The sequence below is a fragment of the Mustela nigripes genome, chromosome 14, assembly GCF_022355385.1.
Source record: "Mustela nigripes isolate SB6536 chromosome 14, MUSNIG.SB6536, whole genome shotgun sequence".
NCBI lineage: Eukaryota > Metazoa > Chordata > Mammalia > Carnivora > Mustelidae > Mustela > Mustela nigripes.
The window spans coordinates 25236138-25254319 of NC_081570.1; the positions used below are offsets into that span (position 1 = coordinate 25236138).

Genomic DNA, 18182 nt, shown 5'->3' on the forward strand with positions numbered 1-18182 from the left:
AAATGTTTGTATTTTTTTTTTCCCTTAAGTTGGGAGATGACTATGAAATTGTTTGTTGTATTGATGTTCTTTATATTTTACTTATGTTCTACAAATATGTTTTTAACTACCTGAAATTTAATAAAACACAATTTTTAAGAATAGCCTGCAGAGAATCTACCACCACCAAGTTCTGGGTTTGAAACCCCTTGGAAACCAACTGTTCCCAAGCCAGACCTGCCCACAGGATATTCCCCATCTTCCCCAGGAGCCTTACCTTGGCAGGGTTGAGTGCTGTGATGATCCACACACAGTGTGCATTGTTGTCATACTGAATAGGGAAATTGGGGGAGGTGATGATGCCCGAGGGGCCTCGAAGGTGGGCATCACACATGCGGGCTGCAGGGAGGAGATGAAAGGCAAGCATCTTAGTTTAGACTACATTCGGTTCCCATCCCCCCTCCTACTTCCAGCCAGAAGAGCCTGGAGTCTGTACAGTCCCATCCCAGATATTACTACTTCTTATTTCCTTCCCCAGTTCCCTGCAGCCTCAAAGGAAAGTCAAATTCCGGTAACACTGGTGGAGAGGCAGACCTACAAGTCCTCACCTGCTGCTCTGTAGGCAATGATGAACTTCCATGGTTAGGCTAAGCAAGACTCCCTATCCCGACTCCACAGTGATTGAGCAGCTCATCTCCCCCAGGATGGTGTGGGCCAGTAGTACTCATATAGACCTAAAGCTAGGAAGGTCCCAGACACCTATAGGAGTACTGAGCTTCTCACCCCTTGTTCTTCTGACCTGTATGTTTCCCCCATTTGTTCTCAGCCTCCTGAAGTACAATCTCAGGATGTCCTTGTCAAAGCCACTCTAGGAGGTCTCAGAATGCCTGCACCCAAAGACACTGTCAAGGCCCCCAGCTCAGCCCTGATGCCAGGCACCCAGAGTGATTTCAGTGCCAATCAAGTACTTCCCAATTCCTTCTCCACCCTCAGCACAGGTCTGTAACAGGCTTTTGACTAGAAGCATAAAGATTCAAGGTGAATTAGAAGAAGTACTCTACTCAAGTAGATATAAAGTGTTATCAATCACAGCTTAATCTAATTAAGCTCTTTAAAATAGCTTCTAAACTAATTAGATTAAGTAGTGATTGATAACAGTTAAGGTACTACATTGTACCTAGGTGTTTGCCTTCTTTAAAAACGTGCTCTTTAGTTCTGGCCATATCATTCTTCAGTGTTAGCGCTCAGCTATTTTAATAAAGAGTTCTAGGAGTCTGTCCCGTTGCTGCCCACATGGCAATTTATCCTAATTGTAGGCAAAGTACCTAACAGTAAAGAAATAGTGAGCAAACCCAACAAGCTTAAGTATATAAAATGAAAGTGGTGTCAAACCTAGTTTCCTCTGATGGGGCAAAACATCCTAGGGCTCCTCTCCGCAGGTGGATAATGGCCACGATAAACCTTTCCGGGGAAAGCCTTCTTGGAGGAACTGGGAAGCAGATTCCACAGCCCCTGGCCATAATTAATCTGCTCATTTCCTACACTTGTTCCTACATATATTGAGTGACTGTTATGGGCCAGGAAGAATGTGGGGAGAGAAAAATATCTAGGACACAACCTCTCCTCTTGAAAGGGCCAGCGGGAAGGTGGGGAAGCAGGTGTGGAAACAGCCACAATGAAGCAGAGTAGCGTTCAGAGGGTTATTTGTAAGAGGCTGCTGGCTCCCAACTGCTCTTTCTCTACTGGGTCAACACTGTCAGCAAGGACGTTCCTTCTGGTGGCTGGCCCCAGTCTTATACCTGAAAGATCTTCTCCCTCAGGAGCTCCAATGGCAGTTGAGTCAAGTTTGAAAAAAGCCCTAGAGGAACCCTTTCCTCTGTTCCCTTCATGTACAACTGACTGTGCCTATAATTCTGTGCTGGGAAACTCGACTAAGATTCAGACTGTACTTGATACAGTCAAGTAGTCAAGTGGGCCTGAAGGCAGCTCACCATGGTAAGGAGAGCATAGGCTGTGGGGTTTACCAGCTCAGCCTTCTGTATTTGAAAGCCATTTGCTGGTTAAGCTGGAAAGCCTCTCTGATTTCATCGTCTGTAAAATGGGGGTAGTGACATTAGTATGCAAGTTAGAAAAAGACCGTCAAAACCAAAACCATGATCTCACCCACCTTTGCAAAGGGGACTTGTGGATTCAGAACCCTAGCCCTGCAGGGAATTCCTCCTAATATTCACAAGCACCATTTATACCTCTTCTGGAAGGTCAGGTTTTGCTGCCTTAAAGGTCCTCACCTCCAGAATCAATTCATCTCACACCTGTTTCTAAAAATTAGATGGTATTTGCATTGTTGAAACATGCTGAAGGTCATTAGAACAGGTCAAAAAGGCATTTACCACTTGAAGGGCTTTGAGGGGCATACATAAAATAGTACAGCGTGTATGCAGTTAACATGGGGCACCTTAAAATAGGTTTCAAAAGGAGCACCAGGGGTGCCTGGGTGGCTCAGTGGGTTAAAGCCTCTGCCTTCGGCTTAGGTCATTATCCTGGGGTCCTGGGGTCGAGCCCCACATCAGACTCTCTGCTCGGTGGGGAGCCTGTTTCCCCCTCCCCCTCTGCCTGCCTCTCTACTTGTGATCTCTGTCTGTCAAATAAATCAAATCTTAAAAAATAAATAAATAAATAAATAAAAACGGAGCACTGCTTTTTGCCTCTGCTGTCTGGGTAGGGTCAGGGGTTTCTGTGGACAGACAGACATCCCTTGAGCAGCCAGTCCCTGGGATCCTACTAGTGGATGGATAGCTCATCGATGTCACCCACACAGGCTAGCAAAATGGAAGGTGCTCAGACAACGTCTGAATAAATGACTAAACACATGCTTGTGTTTCTCTATTTGCCTTTTCCCAACAAATGTTCTTCTGGATAACTTCTAGGAGAGACTTTTCCAGTACCTTCCGTGCCTAAGCTCTGCAGACAGCAACCCAGGGGACCTTCAGGAGACACCACGGGGACCCACAGCCAGTTCTGGCATGGAAACAGCTTGGCACCAGAAAGCAAGCAGTTCCAGATGCAAGTGCCTCTGGTCTTCTCCCTCCTCCCCAAGTCTTATTCCCACCCTCTTCCATGCTGCCTTCCCTCGCCTCTCCTGCTCCTGACCTCCCTCCTTGCCCCTTCCCTAGGCCTCTTGAACCATGTCCCCATCACCAATTCTAAGACAGACAAACCCCAATTAGTAGCTGCAACATCTTTCAGAACCTCCCACTCCAACTCTTGCCTGGACTGAAGGCTGGCTCCTTCTCCCCACTCAAGCAAGTATGTTCCCTGCTGTCCTCAGCAGTGGAGGGTTTTCTCCTGCCTCCCAGTATCTCCTTCCACAAATGTTAGCTGAAAACCCCCAGAGGAACTCTCTTTTGATCTTCATTGAGACCTCACCCCACTGACACCAATGTTGTCTCTATAGCTGTAAGTTCCCCTTCCTCTCTTCTATACTTAATCCAACTTAGATCTCATAGCTAGTCCACCACTTTGATCATTTTCTTACAAATCTACCCAAGTCTCTTGCTCCCTTTTCCTTTCATCAGCCTGCGTGACAGCAATCATGGATGAACCCCTCAACCTACATTCTCCAGGCCTGCCCCCATAGAGTCAAGATTTGCTAGAAAAAAGTCACATGAGTAGAAAGAGTGACACCACTATAAATTCATGATTACCCACCTCAAAGAATCCTAGATATTACCCAGTGACTCTTCCATTTACCTCTATGCTCTGCTCAAAGACAAATACCCTCTCCATGCCCCCAGACCTCTTACCCTTCCCCTTGCCTCTCCTCACTCTCAGTTGATGATCTTGCTTCAGTCCTGTGGATGACACAAAGGACATCTGGTGGGCACACCCTCTTTTCCACCTTCCAGATCTGAATTCCTATCTGCTTAAGTGCTCATCTACTCCTTCCCTTCTGGTTCCAACAGAGAGATGGCTCCTTCACCTTTCAGAGGCCAGCTCTCCTCATGAGATCTGGTACTCTTGCCCAAGGTCAACCATGTCCATGAGCATGGCGAGGGCTTGCTGTTCTGGGACTTATGAGAGTCCACCTATGAGATCTTAAACTCTGTTATCCTACTCTTTGCCCTTCTGCCTCTGTACCCAGCAGAGTGACTTGGTTTCAAGGTACCTGCTGTCCAAAACATAGGCTCCTCTAGCCCTCTGTCTCCCTCATTTCACCCTGCCTATTGATCTCTACCTGGCTCTTCCTTCACTACCCAGTCTGGACTTCAAGACCCTTACCAATACCCTATACCCACAACACTCTTATGTTTGCCATTGATGAATTCTACCACATAGCTTCATAGTTTCCATAATAATTGAAGCTTCAGCTCAGGTCAGCCTTCTCCCTTGTCTTTATTCAGTTTCCTTGACAATTTCTTACAGAGGTAACTTCAAACATTTGCCACTCAGTTGAGCCACTTCACTTCTGTGGTTACTTTCTACTCTTTGCTGCACTTGAACTCTTTGGAGGACCTGATTCTACTGATCCTTCTCTGTGAAATTCACATTTGTTGGCTTCTATGGTGTCTCTTGGCTCTTCTTCTACTTCTCTGAATGATCCTTCTCAGCTTCCTTCTTGTTCATTAAGTCCTCAAAATTAGTTGTTTAAATCTGGGTAAAGAGTGTATAGTTCTTCGCACCTTTCCTGTAAATTGCGAGTTTACAATTAAACAAAAATAAAAGTTGCCAAAAAGTGCAGAAGAGGGTGTTGTTCTGTGTGGTTCAATCCAGTATATTAACTCCAAAGGCTGCCCAGGTGCCATTTTTGAGTAGGATAGACAGCCTTTGGAGTCAGGGTTTGAATTCCACCTCAACCCATGAGCTTTGTGCCCTTGGGCAAGAAGGCTGACCATTCCAAGCTTGAGCCAAACATAAAATGTGAATATTGCCGTTTTCCTTATAAAGAAATTATGGAAAATGCATACTGCAATGCTTTATACAAATAGTGTAAGAAATGGGAGCTTTATCATTAGTACAAATATATAGGTACAAGTCTTGGGGAACAATGAGGCATGTATTTTAGCTATCAGTATATTACCTAGGGGCAATAACTACAAAGGAGAAGAAAGGAAATTTGGGGTAGGAGTTAGGGGGAGTGGAGAGAGAGGGGAGGGGACAGGAGAGGAGGGATGAAAAAAGAACTCTGAACAACATTAGTACTTAAGGAGTGGGCTTGGGAAACTGATCCAGTGATGGCCACCAAGAAGAAAGACAACCACCTGTAAGTGTCATGCTGTTTCACTCCGCTGGTTGGTGCCATATTCTCCACATTTCACTCTGTCTTATGAGAATGAGGGAGATGATGCAGAGCATTTTGGTAATTTGCCCTGTGCCATATGGTATGTTAATAGCAAGGTTGGAACTTGAATTTAGGTCTCTGAGTCAGGTATTCTACCCACAAAAAGGCTTTTATTCCCCTTTTTAAATTACTAAATTACTTTATTTAATTTCAATTAATTAACATATAGTGCAATACTAGTTCCAAATGCAGAGCTCAGTCATTCACCCATTGCATATAATAACATAACATCATGTGCCCTCTTTAATGCCCGTCACCCCAGTTACCCCATCCCCCCACCTACCTCCCCTCCAACAAAACAGAGGATCATAGGAGAAGGGAGGGAAAAGGCTTTTATTCTATACAGATATACAAGTATGTGTCGATATATGTGTGTGTGTGCATATGTATGTGGTGGGAGTTGCATTTGCATTCCAATGACAGGGGGTTAGGAGGGGAGAAAAAGGAGGGGGAGAGAGCATTCTAACCTGTGCTGAGAAGCCCCTCTCTCTACACACATACATGCATGTGTATTTGTACAGCAAACAAGGGTGTTCTCCACAAAGGAGAGGGATAACGTGTGGTTTTCTGTTGAGTATCTACTTTATGGCTCCGATGAGATAGATCTAGGGCTGATACTCGGTTCCTATTCTCTGTCAACATCAATTTGTGGGCACAAGAAACCAGGCCTCCACGTCTCCTGGTTGTCAATTTGGTCCTCTCCATGCTATCAAGCGGTTTAGTGTTTAGTGTTCCCTGGAGCCTCAGGGTTCCTTGGACGTAGCTTGGGGGCTGTTGAAAGGGGTGAGGGAGGGGCAACCCTAAATCTCTTGCCCCTACTTCAAAGAAAGAAGCTCTATTTTATTATTTTTATCTAATATCTGTTTATTATTATTATCTGTGTTTTATTATTAGGCTTCTGCAAATGCTGATTTTTAAATATTGGGCTCCCTCTGTAAAATGATTCTGATGAGCTCTGTACTCTAGCACCCGCTCCTATCTAGAGTTGAAGAGGATTAGTAGGTTTCAAATTTCCCTCAGTCTACTTTGGATGATCAAACTTGTCCAGGACACATCAAATTCGAAACTCTTTTCTTTTTCTTTCTTTCTTTCTTTTTGGAACTTAATTCTTCGGTGGGATGGAAAGAGAAGAAAAACCTGTGAATACCTAATTTCAAATTCCAAAATGAAGGCACAGTCCCATATTGTTCGCTCATTTCAATCACCGATCCATTCAGGTCATCCTCCAACATTTGTTGAGAACCTATTATTTGCCAGGCCCCATGTTTTAGCAGAATTAATTGTGTGGAAAATGAATATTTAAAATCAAATCATATTTTAAATGCATTAGAGGAAAAATAATACCACTGTTATTAGTGGTAAATCCTTTTTAGAATGAGATCTTTTGATAACCTGCTTATTAGTAGAGCTATCCTAGAATTCAAAGAGTTTTGTCCCTTTTTATTCTCAAAGTGGGGTTCACTTAGACTTCTATAAAAATTTACAATTATGATAATAATTCTAACTAATTAAAAACAAGAGATTATTAAAAGAAAAACTTTCAAAACTGCCACAATGAGAGGACCCTTGAATCTAATCTCTGTCTCTGCCCTTAGCCTTCAGGGAAGCTGACGACAGGTCATCCAAGTCCAAACCTGGGAGGCTTTGCCTTGTCTCTTGCTCCCTTCCAATGACAGGGGGTTAGGAGGGGAGAAAAAGCAGGAGGGGGAGAGAGCATTCTAACCTGTGCTGAGAAGCCCCTCTCTCTACCACAGTTGGCACTGGTTACCTTCTATAAAATGGCTTGTTTAAATGTCACCAGCATGAGGAAGGAGATGTTTCCTTTTCCTAGTTCATGAGGGCCCTGTGGCTCAAAATGAGGCAGGAACCCACCCAGGGCCAGCAAGCTAATATAGGCAGCAGAGTTGTGATCTAGATCAAAGTCTGTGTACCTCCCCTAACTGTGTGATTATGGTACGACTGGCCAAGACAGACAGGGAACTGGCATCTAAAACCCTGTAGCCCTGGAGGCTGAGGAGGGGGTACTCCCAGGCTCGGGGAGGTGCAGGGGGAGGCCATGTACAGATGGTGCCATGAGGGAGCCTTGCAGATGCTCCTGCATCATTTCTAAGTGAGCACTTTCAATCCACCACCTCCTCTAGGCCTCAAGGTAAAGCCAAGGAATAGTCATGTTCTAGAATCACTGCTTTTTAGCAGACAAAAAAGAGATTCAGAGAGGTGCAGGAACTGGCCCGAGGACACCCAGCTACAAAGTGGTGGGAGTTGCATTTGACTGCAGTTCTGTCTGGCTTTGTTTTCCACTATTTTCCTCTGCCTCCCAGAAGCAGAGGATGAGAGGAGAACAGGTGCATAAAGCTTAGCCCAAAGCTCAGTTAACAGGGTGGCAGAGAATTTAGAGTCTAGTGTGTCAAAATCACTGGACAAAACCTGAATGGGCCACACAACACTTCTGGAGAAAAAGGTAAGCATGATAACTTGACTGTGAACTTCCTTCCAAAATGCCAGTTCTTCCCTGGGCATATTCACATAAACCACCACCCTTCCTAAAAGAAGAATCTTCTGCCAATAAAAAGGTTTTTGGGAAAGACTAGATTCCACTACTGTCCAAAGGCAATGTTACTCTGATTCCTCAAAAGAAATTTTGTTAAATAGATTAGCCCAGGGTCTTTTTTTTCCGCAGACATGATAATTCCATGCCTTTCTACATAGCTCGTTTCTTGGCTCCCTGGAATTGGGAGTGTTTGCTCTGATTATTCATTCATTCAATTATTCATTCAACATCTGTTATTGAACACCTACTATGTGCCAGGCCCCATTCTAGGCATTCTTGCTCTATTGAGCCCATATTCTAGCGTGAGGCTACTCCTTTTCTTGTCAAACTCATTCTGATTCACAAGATGTTTCCATATTCATAACTCTCAAATTAATACAAGATGGTTAGGGGAGGTACCATTATATAAATGGTAAGAAAATAAGGCCAAGGAAAACAGATGATTTGCCAAACTGCCCATGGCTAGCTGGTGGCAAAGCTGAGAGTTATACCTAAGACTCGGTCTTTTGTTTGATTTTTTAAAAATATTAGTTAAGTGGAATCCTTGAAATAATATAGCTACAATCAGTAGGAACACAAAGTACATTACTAATCGTGGGTCATGGCCACCTCGAAGTTGAGTGAGAATGAATACATCTGAGGCTTCTTTCAAAGGTATTTTCATGACCTTCTTCAAGATTACTCAATAACACATTTTAAAAAAGGGAGTGGGTTTCAGCTCCAAATCTGTCCCTTCCTTAGTGTAATCATCATCCAAGTTCTTTCCCCTGGACCCCTCTCTGTGCATCAATTTCATCTTGGCACATAAGCCTGGAGAGAGGCAAAGCATCTCCTTCTTAAACTGAACATAAATTTATGGCGGGCAATGTACCTTCTCTTCCACAGGGGCCCTCAAAAGAGCAACTGTTGGCTTCATTCACAATCTCCAGAGAGACTGCTCACTCTTGCACTCTTGCACCAAGAACTGAGCTCTGGTCATGTGCACAAACAGTGGAAAGGAGATGCACACAGAGCAGAGGAAATGAAAAGCCAGCTACCGCTGCCCTGAGGGATGAGGCCAGGGGCTTCTCTACCATAGAAGCAGCTGCTGTCCTGTCCCAGGGAAGGAAAACATTCAGGTCTACTATTTTAAGATGCGGGGACAGGGGCTCCAGCAGCCCAGCCTCGGGCCATATGATGGCTAGGGATGGGGGGGGTGGGTCTTTGAAAACAAGATGCCCAGGTGTGAGGTTAGAAGAATCCCATGGAGGAGCCTTCTGATATCATGGTCCATATGATTCTTGCCTAGCTAAGAACATTCTTCTCGAGGTGACAGGTCTGTGGATTACTGAGCATGTGGAAAGAAACAAAGGCATTGAGATGGAAGGTTTAGGGTATAAATGTGTTACAATGGAGGGAATCAAGGTAATGTTACACAAGGTGACTTCCCTTCCATGTGAGGTGTAGTTGAGATGTATTTGTGCCATAAGTTAGCAACCTGCTTCATATGTGCCTCCCCCACCTGATTGTAAGGTCCACGCAGGGCAGAGGCCATGTCTCTCATCCCCACCTCTGATCCTAGCACAGACCTTGATACAGAGAAGGTGCTAACCAAATGTAGTTTCAAGTTAGTCAATGAATGCAGAACCCAAGGCCTGGAACACAGCAAGAGTGAGGTGAGCCAGTCTGGACGCAAGCCTGTACCCTTAGGGACCAGGAGCTGGGCTCCATCCTCCCTGCCCATCCTGGTTTCTGGCCAGCTTCCTTCTCCCAGGGCGCCCTCACCTCGGCAGACTGGCCTGTGGTCGCTCCAGGCCGCAAACATGTCGCTCACTTTCATACAGGTGATCCGCTTGGACCCTTGCAGGTCATAGCCCTCGCTGCAGGTGAACTGGACGCTGGATCCTAACCTGGGAGACAAGGTGTTTCTGTGAGCTCAGCCCTGAGTCTGTGAGGCCCACCCAAGTCCTTCCCTGCTCCACACACAAGCACCACGCCAAACATTATTTTCCCTCTGGCCCTTCATCTCTACTCCACTGTTGTATCACTTAAAATCTCCACTGAGAGGAATGTCTGCTCTTCATCTTTTTTTTTGGGGGGGGGGGACCATTTAATGGTCTTAGGATTGAGTTAAAAGGTGACTTTGTGAACAAAAGAGCCATGCTCTGAGATAAGTACCAATTAGGACAGCTAAGAGTGGGTGGATGGTACCCATAAACTTTAATGAAAATGGAGGATTATGGGAAGATAGTTTGATTATTAGAAACACTGCAAGATGCGCCATCTTGGGGCCCTAGGATCTCCAGATCATGGAGATATAAGCTGCCGCTGGCACGTCGTTACTGGTGAGGGCAGTTCCTGTAGCCCAGGGATAGTTTTGCTGGGTAACACTAGCAGTCTGCTGCTCTCTCCTTCCCCTAAAGCCTACAGGCACCGGTCCCAGGACTGGCCCAGGAAAGAATGCCAGAGGCCACAGTTCTTTTCCAAAAAGTGTCTATTCTTAAACCCATACTGTCCTCTGCATTGTACCTCTAAGAAGGCCAGCCCTTGTCTTCCCCCCAACCAGGCAAGCCACCCTTCTTTGCAATTAGAAAGTTCCCGAACAGGTCTTACCTGAAATCCGAGCCTAGTCTTTTGCCCCTTTCAGGTATGCCAGGGTCTGGACACATATTATGCCCTTGGGACACACCAACCTGAGTTACTACAAGGCAAAAAACAGCACAAACAGAGATGGGTAATCACAGGAAGGCACATCCGGGGCAGTGGCTCAGGGTGGGGGGTGGATACAGAGACAGAATGAGGCCCTGCCCCGCGGGGCTGTGGGGTTGTGGGGTCTCCTGGTTCAGGCTTCATGAGTGTGCAAGGTGGGGAGCTGCTTTTGACAAATTCCTTTGTGAGCAAAGTCCAAGTGAAATTCATCAAGGGCATAGGGGTTCGAGGCAGGTACCCCAAACCAGCAACCACCCAATTCCCTCATCCCACGCCAGTGGCCAGAAGTGGACAGGCCTCAGCCCCCCAGTGACCTCCTCACCCTGTGCTTTGGAACCGGGGGTGGCGACTCTAGATGAGATGATCACCCCCAACCTCAGCCCCACATGGAGAAATGACTCAAAGGAAGTTAAATAAAAGGTGGATGTGTGATCAGGAACAGTAAAGAATGTAAGAGAAAGCTGCAGTCTGAAGTTCAAAGCAGGGCCGTTAGCTCAAATGTGGCTATTTCTGCCAAGAAGCCTCTTCCCATCGGACACGTCTCAAGCTGAGTAAGCAGGAAGCAGTGCATCCCCGATCCAACGCCACCGGCCAAGAGCACCACGCAGAGATGGCCCCCGTGGTGGTGCTGGCAGGTGGTGGGATGCTCTCACACTTGCCAACACCAGAGTGCTGTTTATACAACCATGTGCATGGTCCTCTCTTCCAAAGGAGAAGCCTGGTCAGGGGGTGGCAGATACACAGTTTTCTCCTGTCTCCAGTGAAGAAGATAGAAACCCTCTGGCCCCTGCTGGTTTACTGTTCTCGAGATGCTCATACTCATGAGGCTGAAGCTCTCTCCCACCTCTGGATTCCTGGCTTTCGGGATGACCAGGAGCTGGGGCCTGGCATACAGCTTGGCCAGAGGACTATCCATTCAAGGCCTCACCCATCCCACAGTCCCAATTGCACCCTCAAGACAGAGATGACAGGGAGCATGGAACAACATTCTCTGAGTTACCCCATGTCCCTCCTACCCACTCAATGTCCCACAATATGAGCAACGGCTCCATTCCTCATTCATGCACCCACTCACTCATTCCCATACATTGGTACACATCAAGTATTAAGTGAGCGTCTACTATGTACAAGGCCCTATTTTTGGACTCCATAGAAATACAACTGTCAGATATCAGATGTGACCACTGTCTTCCAGGAGCTCCCATTCAAGTGAAGATATGAAACAAACAAACTGTAGAACCACAATAGGGAAGTGATGAAAGTCGCAGCTGTAGGGAGGCTGAGAGGGAAGACCTGTCTTATGTTGCTGAGAGAAGCATGGAAGCCTGCCTGGAGGACATGGCATTTAATATGAGTCGTCTGAGATCGTAGGATCTGAACACATGATGAAAGAGGAATGGCAGTTTAGGGAGACAGAGGAACATAGGAAGGTGAAGTGAAGATATGGAAATAGAACTGGGGGTTGCCCAGTGTGGCCAGAATAGAAGAGAGGGTACCAGTGTCATGAAGAGTGGAAGGTGAAGCTTTAGAGGTCAAAACTTTGAGGGGTTTAAGTCTGATCCTGAAAATGATGGGGAGCCACTGAAGAGTCCTGGGGTAGAAGGGGCCAGTAAGATGCTCGGTGGGGGTAGGGGGGCAGTGCCTGGGAGATCCGTTGGGAAGTTTTAGGATTGTCGAGGTGAAGGACAAGAGCCTGGCAGTGGGGACGGACATGAGGGCTTGGGAATGGATGTGGCAAAGAAAGAGTCCCCAGGGCTCCTGGAAGACTAAAATGTGGGGAGAGGGAAGAAGGGCATGTTTCACCTGGGGACCCCTGGAGTCCTATCTCAGACTCTTGGAGCTTGGAGCACATTTCTACAGTTAGAAGACTTGTGTAGACCCCATTCAAACCTCCAAGTATCCCAGAGGGTGGCTGGCCAAGGGAACCTGGGGATCTGGACAGATGCCACACAAGCCACACACCTGGTATCTTCTTGGTTGTGATGCATTGAGCTCAAGTCCTCTCAGGGAGCCTCTCCTTCTCCAACATTCCATATTGCCCTGTTAAAACCAGTCACTCGTGCCAGGCATGTCCCCCACTCCCATTCCTTTCCCATTGAACCCTCTCCTTCCAAGGCTTTCACATCCTAAACTTAGCAACAACACCATTCCTGCCAGTGCAGGACCCCCCCAGGCAGGGATAATGAGATGGACGTTCCACTTCCTGGAGCCTTTGTGTTCCATAAGCAACAGGAAGGCAGGCAGTAATGGGGTCTCCAGGATCCCCTGGGGTAGAAAGGCAAGAGAAGGCTCTGTTCTAAGAAGATGAGGATGCCAGTTCTGTATGCCAGTACTTACTTCAGTAAGCCAGCCTCACCACGATCCAGCCCCCCTGACGACTTGTCAGCCAAGTGCTCACCTTCCTCCGGCCTGGCCTACTCACCCCTGCCCACTGACCACACCCCTCCCACAGTCCCCGGAGCCCACCGCATGGGAACCATGCCACCCCTGGTAGCGTGTTAACACAGTACAGCAGTTTCCCGCCCTCTTATCCAGTACTCACACCACCCAGGAAGCACGCAGAGCTAAAGGCTGTGGGATGAGGATGTGGCTGGACCAAAGAAGAGAGCTCACGGCAGAACCCACCTACCCAACCCTAGCCCCGCACATGTGCAGCCCACCCTGCCACACCCCCTTTCATCAGGCTGCTAGAAGTAAGGCTCAGGCACCATCCTGGAAGTCACCAGCCCAGGGTAAGTACTCACAGTCCCCCAAGACCTGTCTTCCTGGGAGGCCTGAGTGCAAGGACTTCCAGGCTCCCCGGGAAACAAGCAAAGATAAGTCCCCGTGAACTGAACACTTTATGTGTGAATGCTGGAGTCCAGAGGGCTTTCCCCTCTCTTTAATCCCAGCCTCTCCTGGCTATTCAAACCAGCTGCTTATGTTTGTAGTATTGGTTCGCGGTTGGCTACAGAGGGATGGGAGGAAAGGGGGAGTGGGCCTTACCCCAAGAAGCCGAAACACGCTCAGAAAGGCAGTGTCTTCCACCCAAGGTGAAGGAGATAGGGATGTGTGGGCAGTTGGGATTGATGGCCAGGAGTTGGTGGTACCCACGGACCACCCAGTGAAGGCAGTAAGTAGGGTTTGGGATAGGTCGGGGGGTCCACTCTTTCCCTGAAGTTCAGGACATCTGTCCACAGGGAGTGTGGGTAGGCCACCAAGGAAGGGCCAGACACCTGAAGACATTTGGTGGCCTGCCTTCCACACAGTGTAGCCATGAACCCATCTGTCTCTGAGGAAATCTCAGAGGGGAGACCCGTGTCTTATAGTAGAGTGATAAGTATCTTTTTCAGAGTTCCTGCATTATTTCACGAGAATAAGCTTTCTTCATCTTTCTGAGGGAGTTTCAGACACCTGAGTAGCTAATGAAACACATGCCTCCTCCCCGAAAGTGCACTCACAACATCACATGTAGTTTTTAGCCAGTTCACGGACCTCCTCAAGTCCTAGGTCAGGAAGGCCCATCCTAGATTCAACAGCACCCTTGGGAAGAAGGGAGGGTAAGGTTTTGCATCCATTTCACAGATTTGGAAACTGAGATACTAGTGCCTGGAGTAACAGAGTCACTTGAAAACACACTGGGATAAAAACTTGCTCTCTCAAATCTGGGCCATGTCCCTGAAGTCTGCAGGTGGCTCCAAGGAAAACTCTGAAACGAAATCACGCCAACCTCAGTTCATCTCCTCTTCTGTGGCTACAGAAGGAATGAGACTGTGAGGGCCAGAGCCGTGGCTCAAGCCTGCTCCGCAGACTCCTGGTTTAACCCTCAGTTCCCCTTGCTCCTTCCCCTGGCACCCTCATGCAGCCCAGAAGCAAGGCTCCTGGCCGCCCCTTTGCCATCAAGGGCAGAATGTCAGAAATGACAGTCCCCAGAGACTTGAAGAACCAGAGAAAAATCCCATAGCCAGCCTCAGTTCAGTCGGAGCCTCTCCCCCATCCAGTTCCCTGCCATACACGGACGGGCCTCTGGAACCACTGATGGCTGCTCTCCATCCCTCTCAGGAAGTACTTCCAGACCCTCAAGAGAAGTGAGCATGTGGAGGTGAGATGAAAGGAGAGAGTCAGGGTGAAGGGGAGAAACTGAAGGAGCAGACAGCAGAGAGGGTGTGGAAGAAGGAGGGTGGGAAGATTGGGAGAGAGAGAAGCAGAAAGGCAAAGGAAGGGCAGGAGAAGGAAAAGCAGAGAGCTGGTCATCTGGGGGTCTCTAACCACAGAAGGCTCCCTACACTCAACTTCAGAACAAAACCTGAGGGGTTCTTGGGAAGATCTCCATTGCTTTCAAGTCCAGCCCTCCAGGGGTGGCCCAGAACCTTCCTGAACCCCTTCTTATACACTAGCCCAAAAGTCCCTTAGCACAGGCTCTAATCAGTTATTTCTAGGGTGACATTCCAGCCCATTCCCCAGCACCAGATGTTCCCCTTTTAATCATTCAAACACCAATAGCAGAAACATGTTCTCATAGACAAAATTGCCCCTTGCCCCAGCAGAAAGACCCCAGCACTGACTGAGGGGTTGAATGCAGGAGCCCACCCTCTAGCCCAGCCAGGTCCAGGGACCCTAGAACAGGATCTTGCTCTGGGATCTGCAATGGGGACCCTGCAGCCTCCAAGATCCCAGTTGGGGGTAACTGACTCCTAGACAAGGAGCAGAAAGAGGACTGTTTTAGCAGGTGGAAGTGATTCAAAAGGAAAAATAAAGAACGAAATGTAGCAGTAATGACTCCCTGGACTACAGTTACAATGGGAAGTGAGAGGGAAAGAGGAGGAGGGAGGGAAGTGCAGGGAAGAGGATGAGGATGAGGAGGAGGAGGAGAAGGAGGTGGAGGAGGAGGAGGAGGAGGCAAAGGTCAGACCCTGGGGCTGCTCACTGGCCACTAGGTCAGTGTGTCCATGTGCAGAACCCGAGACCGAAGGAGGCAGGATTGAAGGGAAATCACTCTAGCATCATCTGGCTTCCCTGCAGTCACAGCACCAGTGGGTCTGACCTCAAGCAAGAGGCCCGGCAGGCGAGCAGGCAGGCAGACACTTACACACAGATGTCTTCTGGCTGTTGTGTTTGCTGGGCATCAGCTTCACACCTCGAGACTTCAACTCAATTTGCTTCTTGACTAGAGAAGAAGTAAGAGGGAAAACCATTTTAGTTGTTATCGGTGACTAGGGATGTGGTCCTTCTAGAATAATCCCCACTCTTGGCTTGGGATATTCCAGGGTGGGTCAAAGCTAGAAACCCCTCTGGGCAAAAGGTGCACTTGATTGCAGCAATGCCCCCCAAACTGTCACCCTCCCTATATCCTCACACTTTGCAATGTGACTTTATAGTTCTTTCCATTAAAAAGGTGGGGCATATTCCCTCACCTGTTGACTTTGGGTTCAGCAACTGGAATTTTAGAGGTCTTGATGTGTCTGAAGGCTTGCAAAGTACCTGTCAGATTAGGCTTGTCCTCTCACATCCCGACCATCCCTGGGAGAGATCATGATTGGTCCCAGGAGGATGAGGAGCATATGTGGCAGAGCCAGTTGGCTAGCTGAGTGAGCCCAGCCTATGCTAGCTGACCTACTGTGGGCAGGGGAAGCAGAGTCCTGGAGGTCCCTGGGGGATGGTGCCTGGCTCAGGTGGTGCCCTGATGACTAAATTGGGTTCTGATCCCATCTCAGTCTAGACCACAGCTCATCAGGAGTTTGCTAAATAGCGCAGAAAAGGCATCAGAGCCAGGATGCCACTGTTCCAAAGACCAATCCTCTGAAGCCAGCCACCTCCTTTCTGTCTGACTTCCCCAGGTCCCCAAGACATTTTGCTGGCCTCTAAGGGCTTCATCCGTTCTCTGGGTATACGGCTCGATGCATCTGTCCCAGACCCTCAAGCCTTCTCCCTGCTGGCCCCTGCTGGTGGCTCAGCCCTCTCAGATGAGTACCCAGCAGTGGCAGCAGCAACTGTGACCAGGCACTTCCTGTGTGCCAGGCCCTGGGCTAAATGACTTTCAAGTTCTTTTATTCAGGTCAGCATCCCTGACTTGTCTGTTTCCCTCACACCTACTATCCACACCGGATCCGTCAGGATCCCTCAAACCCTTCCAAGTAGATCCCAAGTGCAGTTTCCATGTCTGTCATGGAAATCTCGGTGATTCTCCCTGGTTGCCATGACCTCCCATCCTCCCTGCCCCATATAGACTGTTCTAATACAAGGGCCAGAGGGATCCTTTTAAAACATAAGTCAGATCCGTACACCCCAAAGTTTACAGCAGCGATGTCCACATTAGTCAAACTATGGAAAGAGCCTAGATGTCCATCAACAGATGAATGGATAAAGAAGATGTGGTATACACACACACACACACACACACACACACACACACAGTGGAATATTATGCAACCATCAAAACCCCCAAATCTTGCCATTTGCAATGGTGTGGATAGAACTAGAGGGTATTATGCTAATGAAATAAGTCAGTCAGAGAAAGACATTATCATATGATCTCACTAATATGAGGAATTTGAGAAACAAGACAGAGGATCATAGGGGAAAGGAGGGAAAAATGAAACAAGAGAAAACCAGAGAAGGAAACAAACCATATGAGACTCTTAATCTCAGGAAACAAACTGAGGGCTGTTGGAGAGGAGGGTGGTGGGAGGGATGGGGTGGCTAAGTGATGGACACTGGGGAGGGTATGTGCTATGGTGAGTGCTGTGAATTGTGTAAGACTGATGATTCACAGACCTGTACCCCTGAAACAAATAATACACTATATGTAAAAAAAATAAAAATAAATAAAACCCTAAGTCAGACCATATTATATCTCTGCTCAAAACCCTTCAGTGGCAACCTGCCTCTCCTAAAGTAAAAGCCCATCTTTCAAGTGGCCTTCACAGTCCCATCTGCCCTCCCAGCACCCCTCCGACCTTATCTTCAACCTTAATCACTCTTGTTCGGCCACATGGGCCTCCCTGGTGTTCCTAAAATATGCCAAGTGTGTTCCTGCTTCTACCTGCCAGCTCCCTAAAAGATTCTTCTCCAAAGGTATCTTCATGACTCCCTTTTTCCCTGGAAGCATCTGTGCAAATCCTGCTTTCCTGCAGAAACAAACACCTTCTCTGACCACTGATTACAGTGACACCGCACCTCCTGCTCCACAGCTCCCTTCCCTACTTTACCTCCCTAACTTTCTAACACACAGGATCATTGGTTTGTGTCCCCTCACATTGCAATATAAGCTCCAGGAAGGCAGGGGTTTTCATCTGTTTTGTTCATGCCTAGAATAGATCCTGGTACATGGTGGGCCCTCGATAATCATTTCATTTGCTCCTTACACATCCATCGACCTTGACTGGTGGTTACTATACCTATGTGATAGATAATCACATGGCAGTTCAGAGTGGTTTTGAAAGACCCCCCCCCCCAGTCTTTAAATAATTAACTGCTCTTTTGTTGTGTAAGAGTACCCCTCCTCCCCTTGCAGTGAAAAGACCCTTCCCCCAGAGTTGAATTCAATGTAACTGCTCTTTTGCCTTTCTGTAACAGCTTGGCTACTAAGGCATGACACTTAACTCCTGTTTGAACAAGATACCCTCTCCTAATAGCAGGGGCATGGTC

The 18182-nt window shown here is 47.6% G+C and overlaps 1 protein-coding gene across 1 annotated transcript in view; it reads right to left on the minus strand.

Moving 5' to 3' along the window:
• Positions 1-18182, minus strand: part of CSMD2 (CUB and Sushi multiple domains 2) — a 611427-nt gene that overhangs the window by 285581 nt on the left and 307664 nt on the right. Inside the window, exons 7-10 of the mRNA XM_059377195.1 lie at positions 15625-15702; positions 10461-10548; positions 9633-9757; positions 257-378 (exon numbers count right to left, since the gene is read on the minus strand). Of these exons, the coding sequence (XP_059233178.1) occupies positions 257-378; positions 9633-9757; positions 10461-10548; positions 15625-15702 (413 nt within the window). The remainder of the gene's footprint in view (positions 1-256; positions 379-9632; positions 9758-10460; positions 10549-15624; positions 15703-18182) is intronic.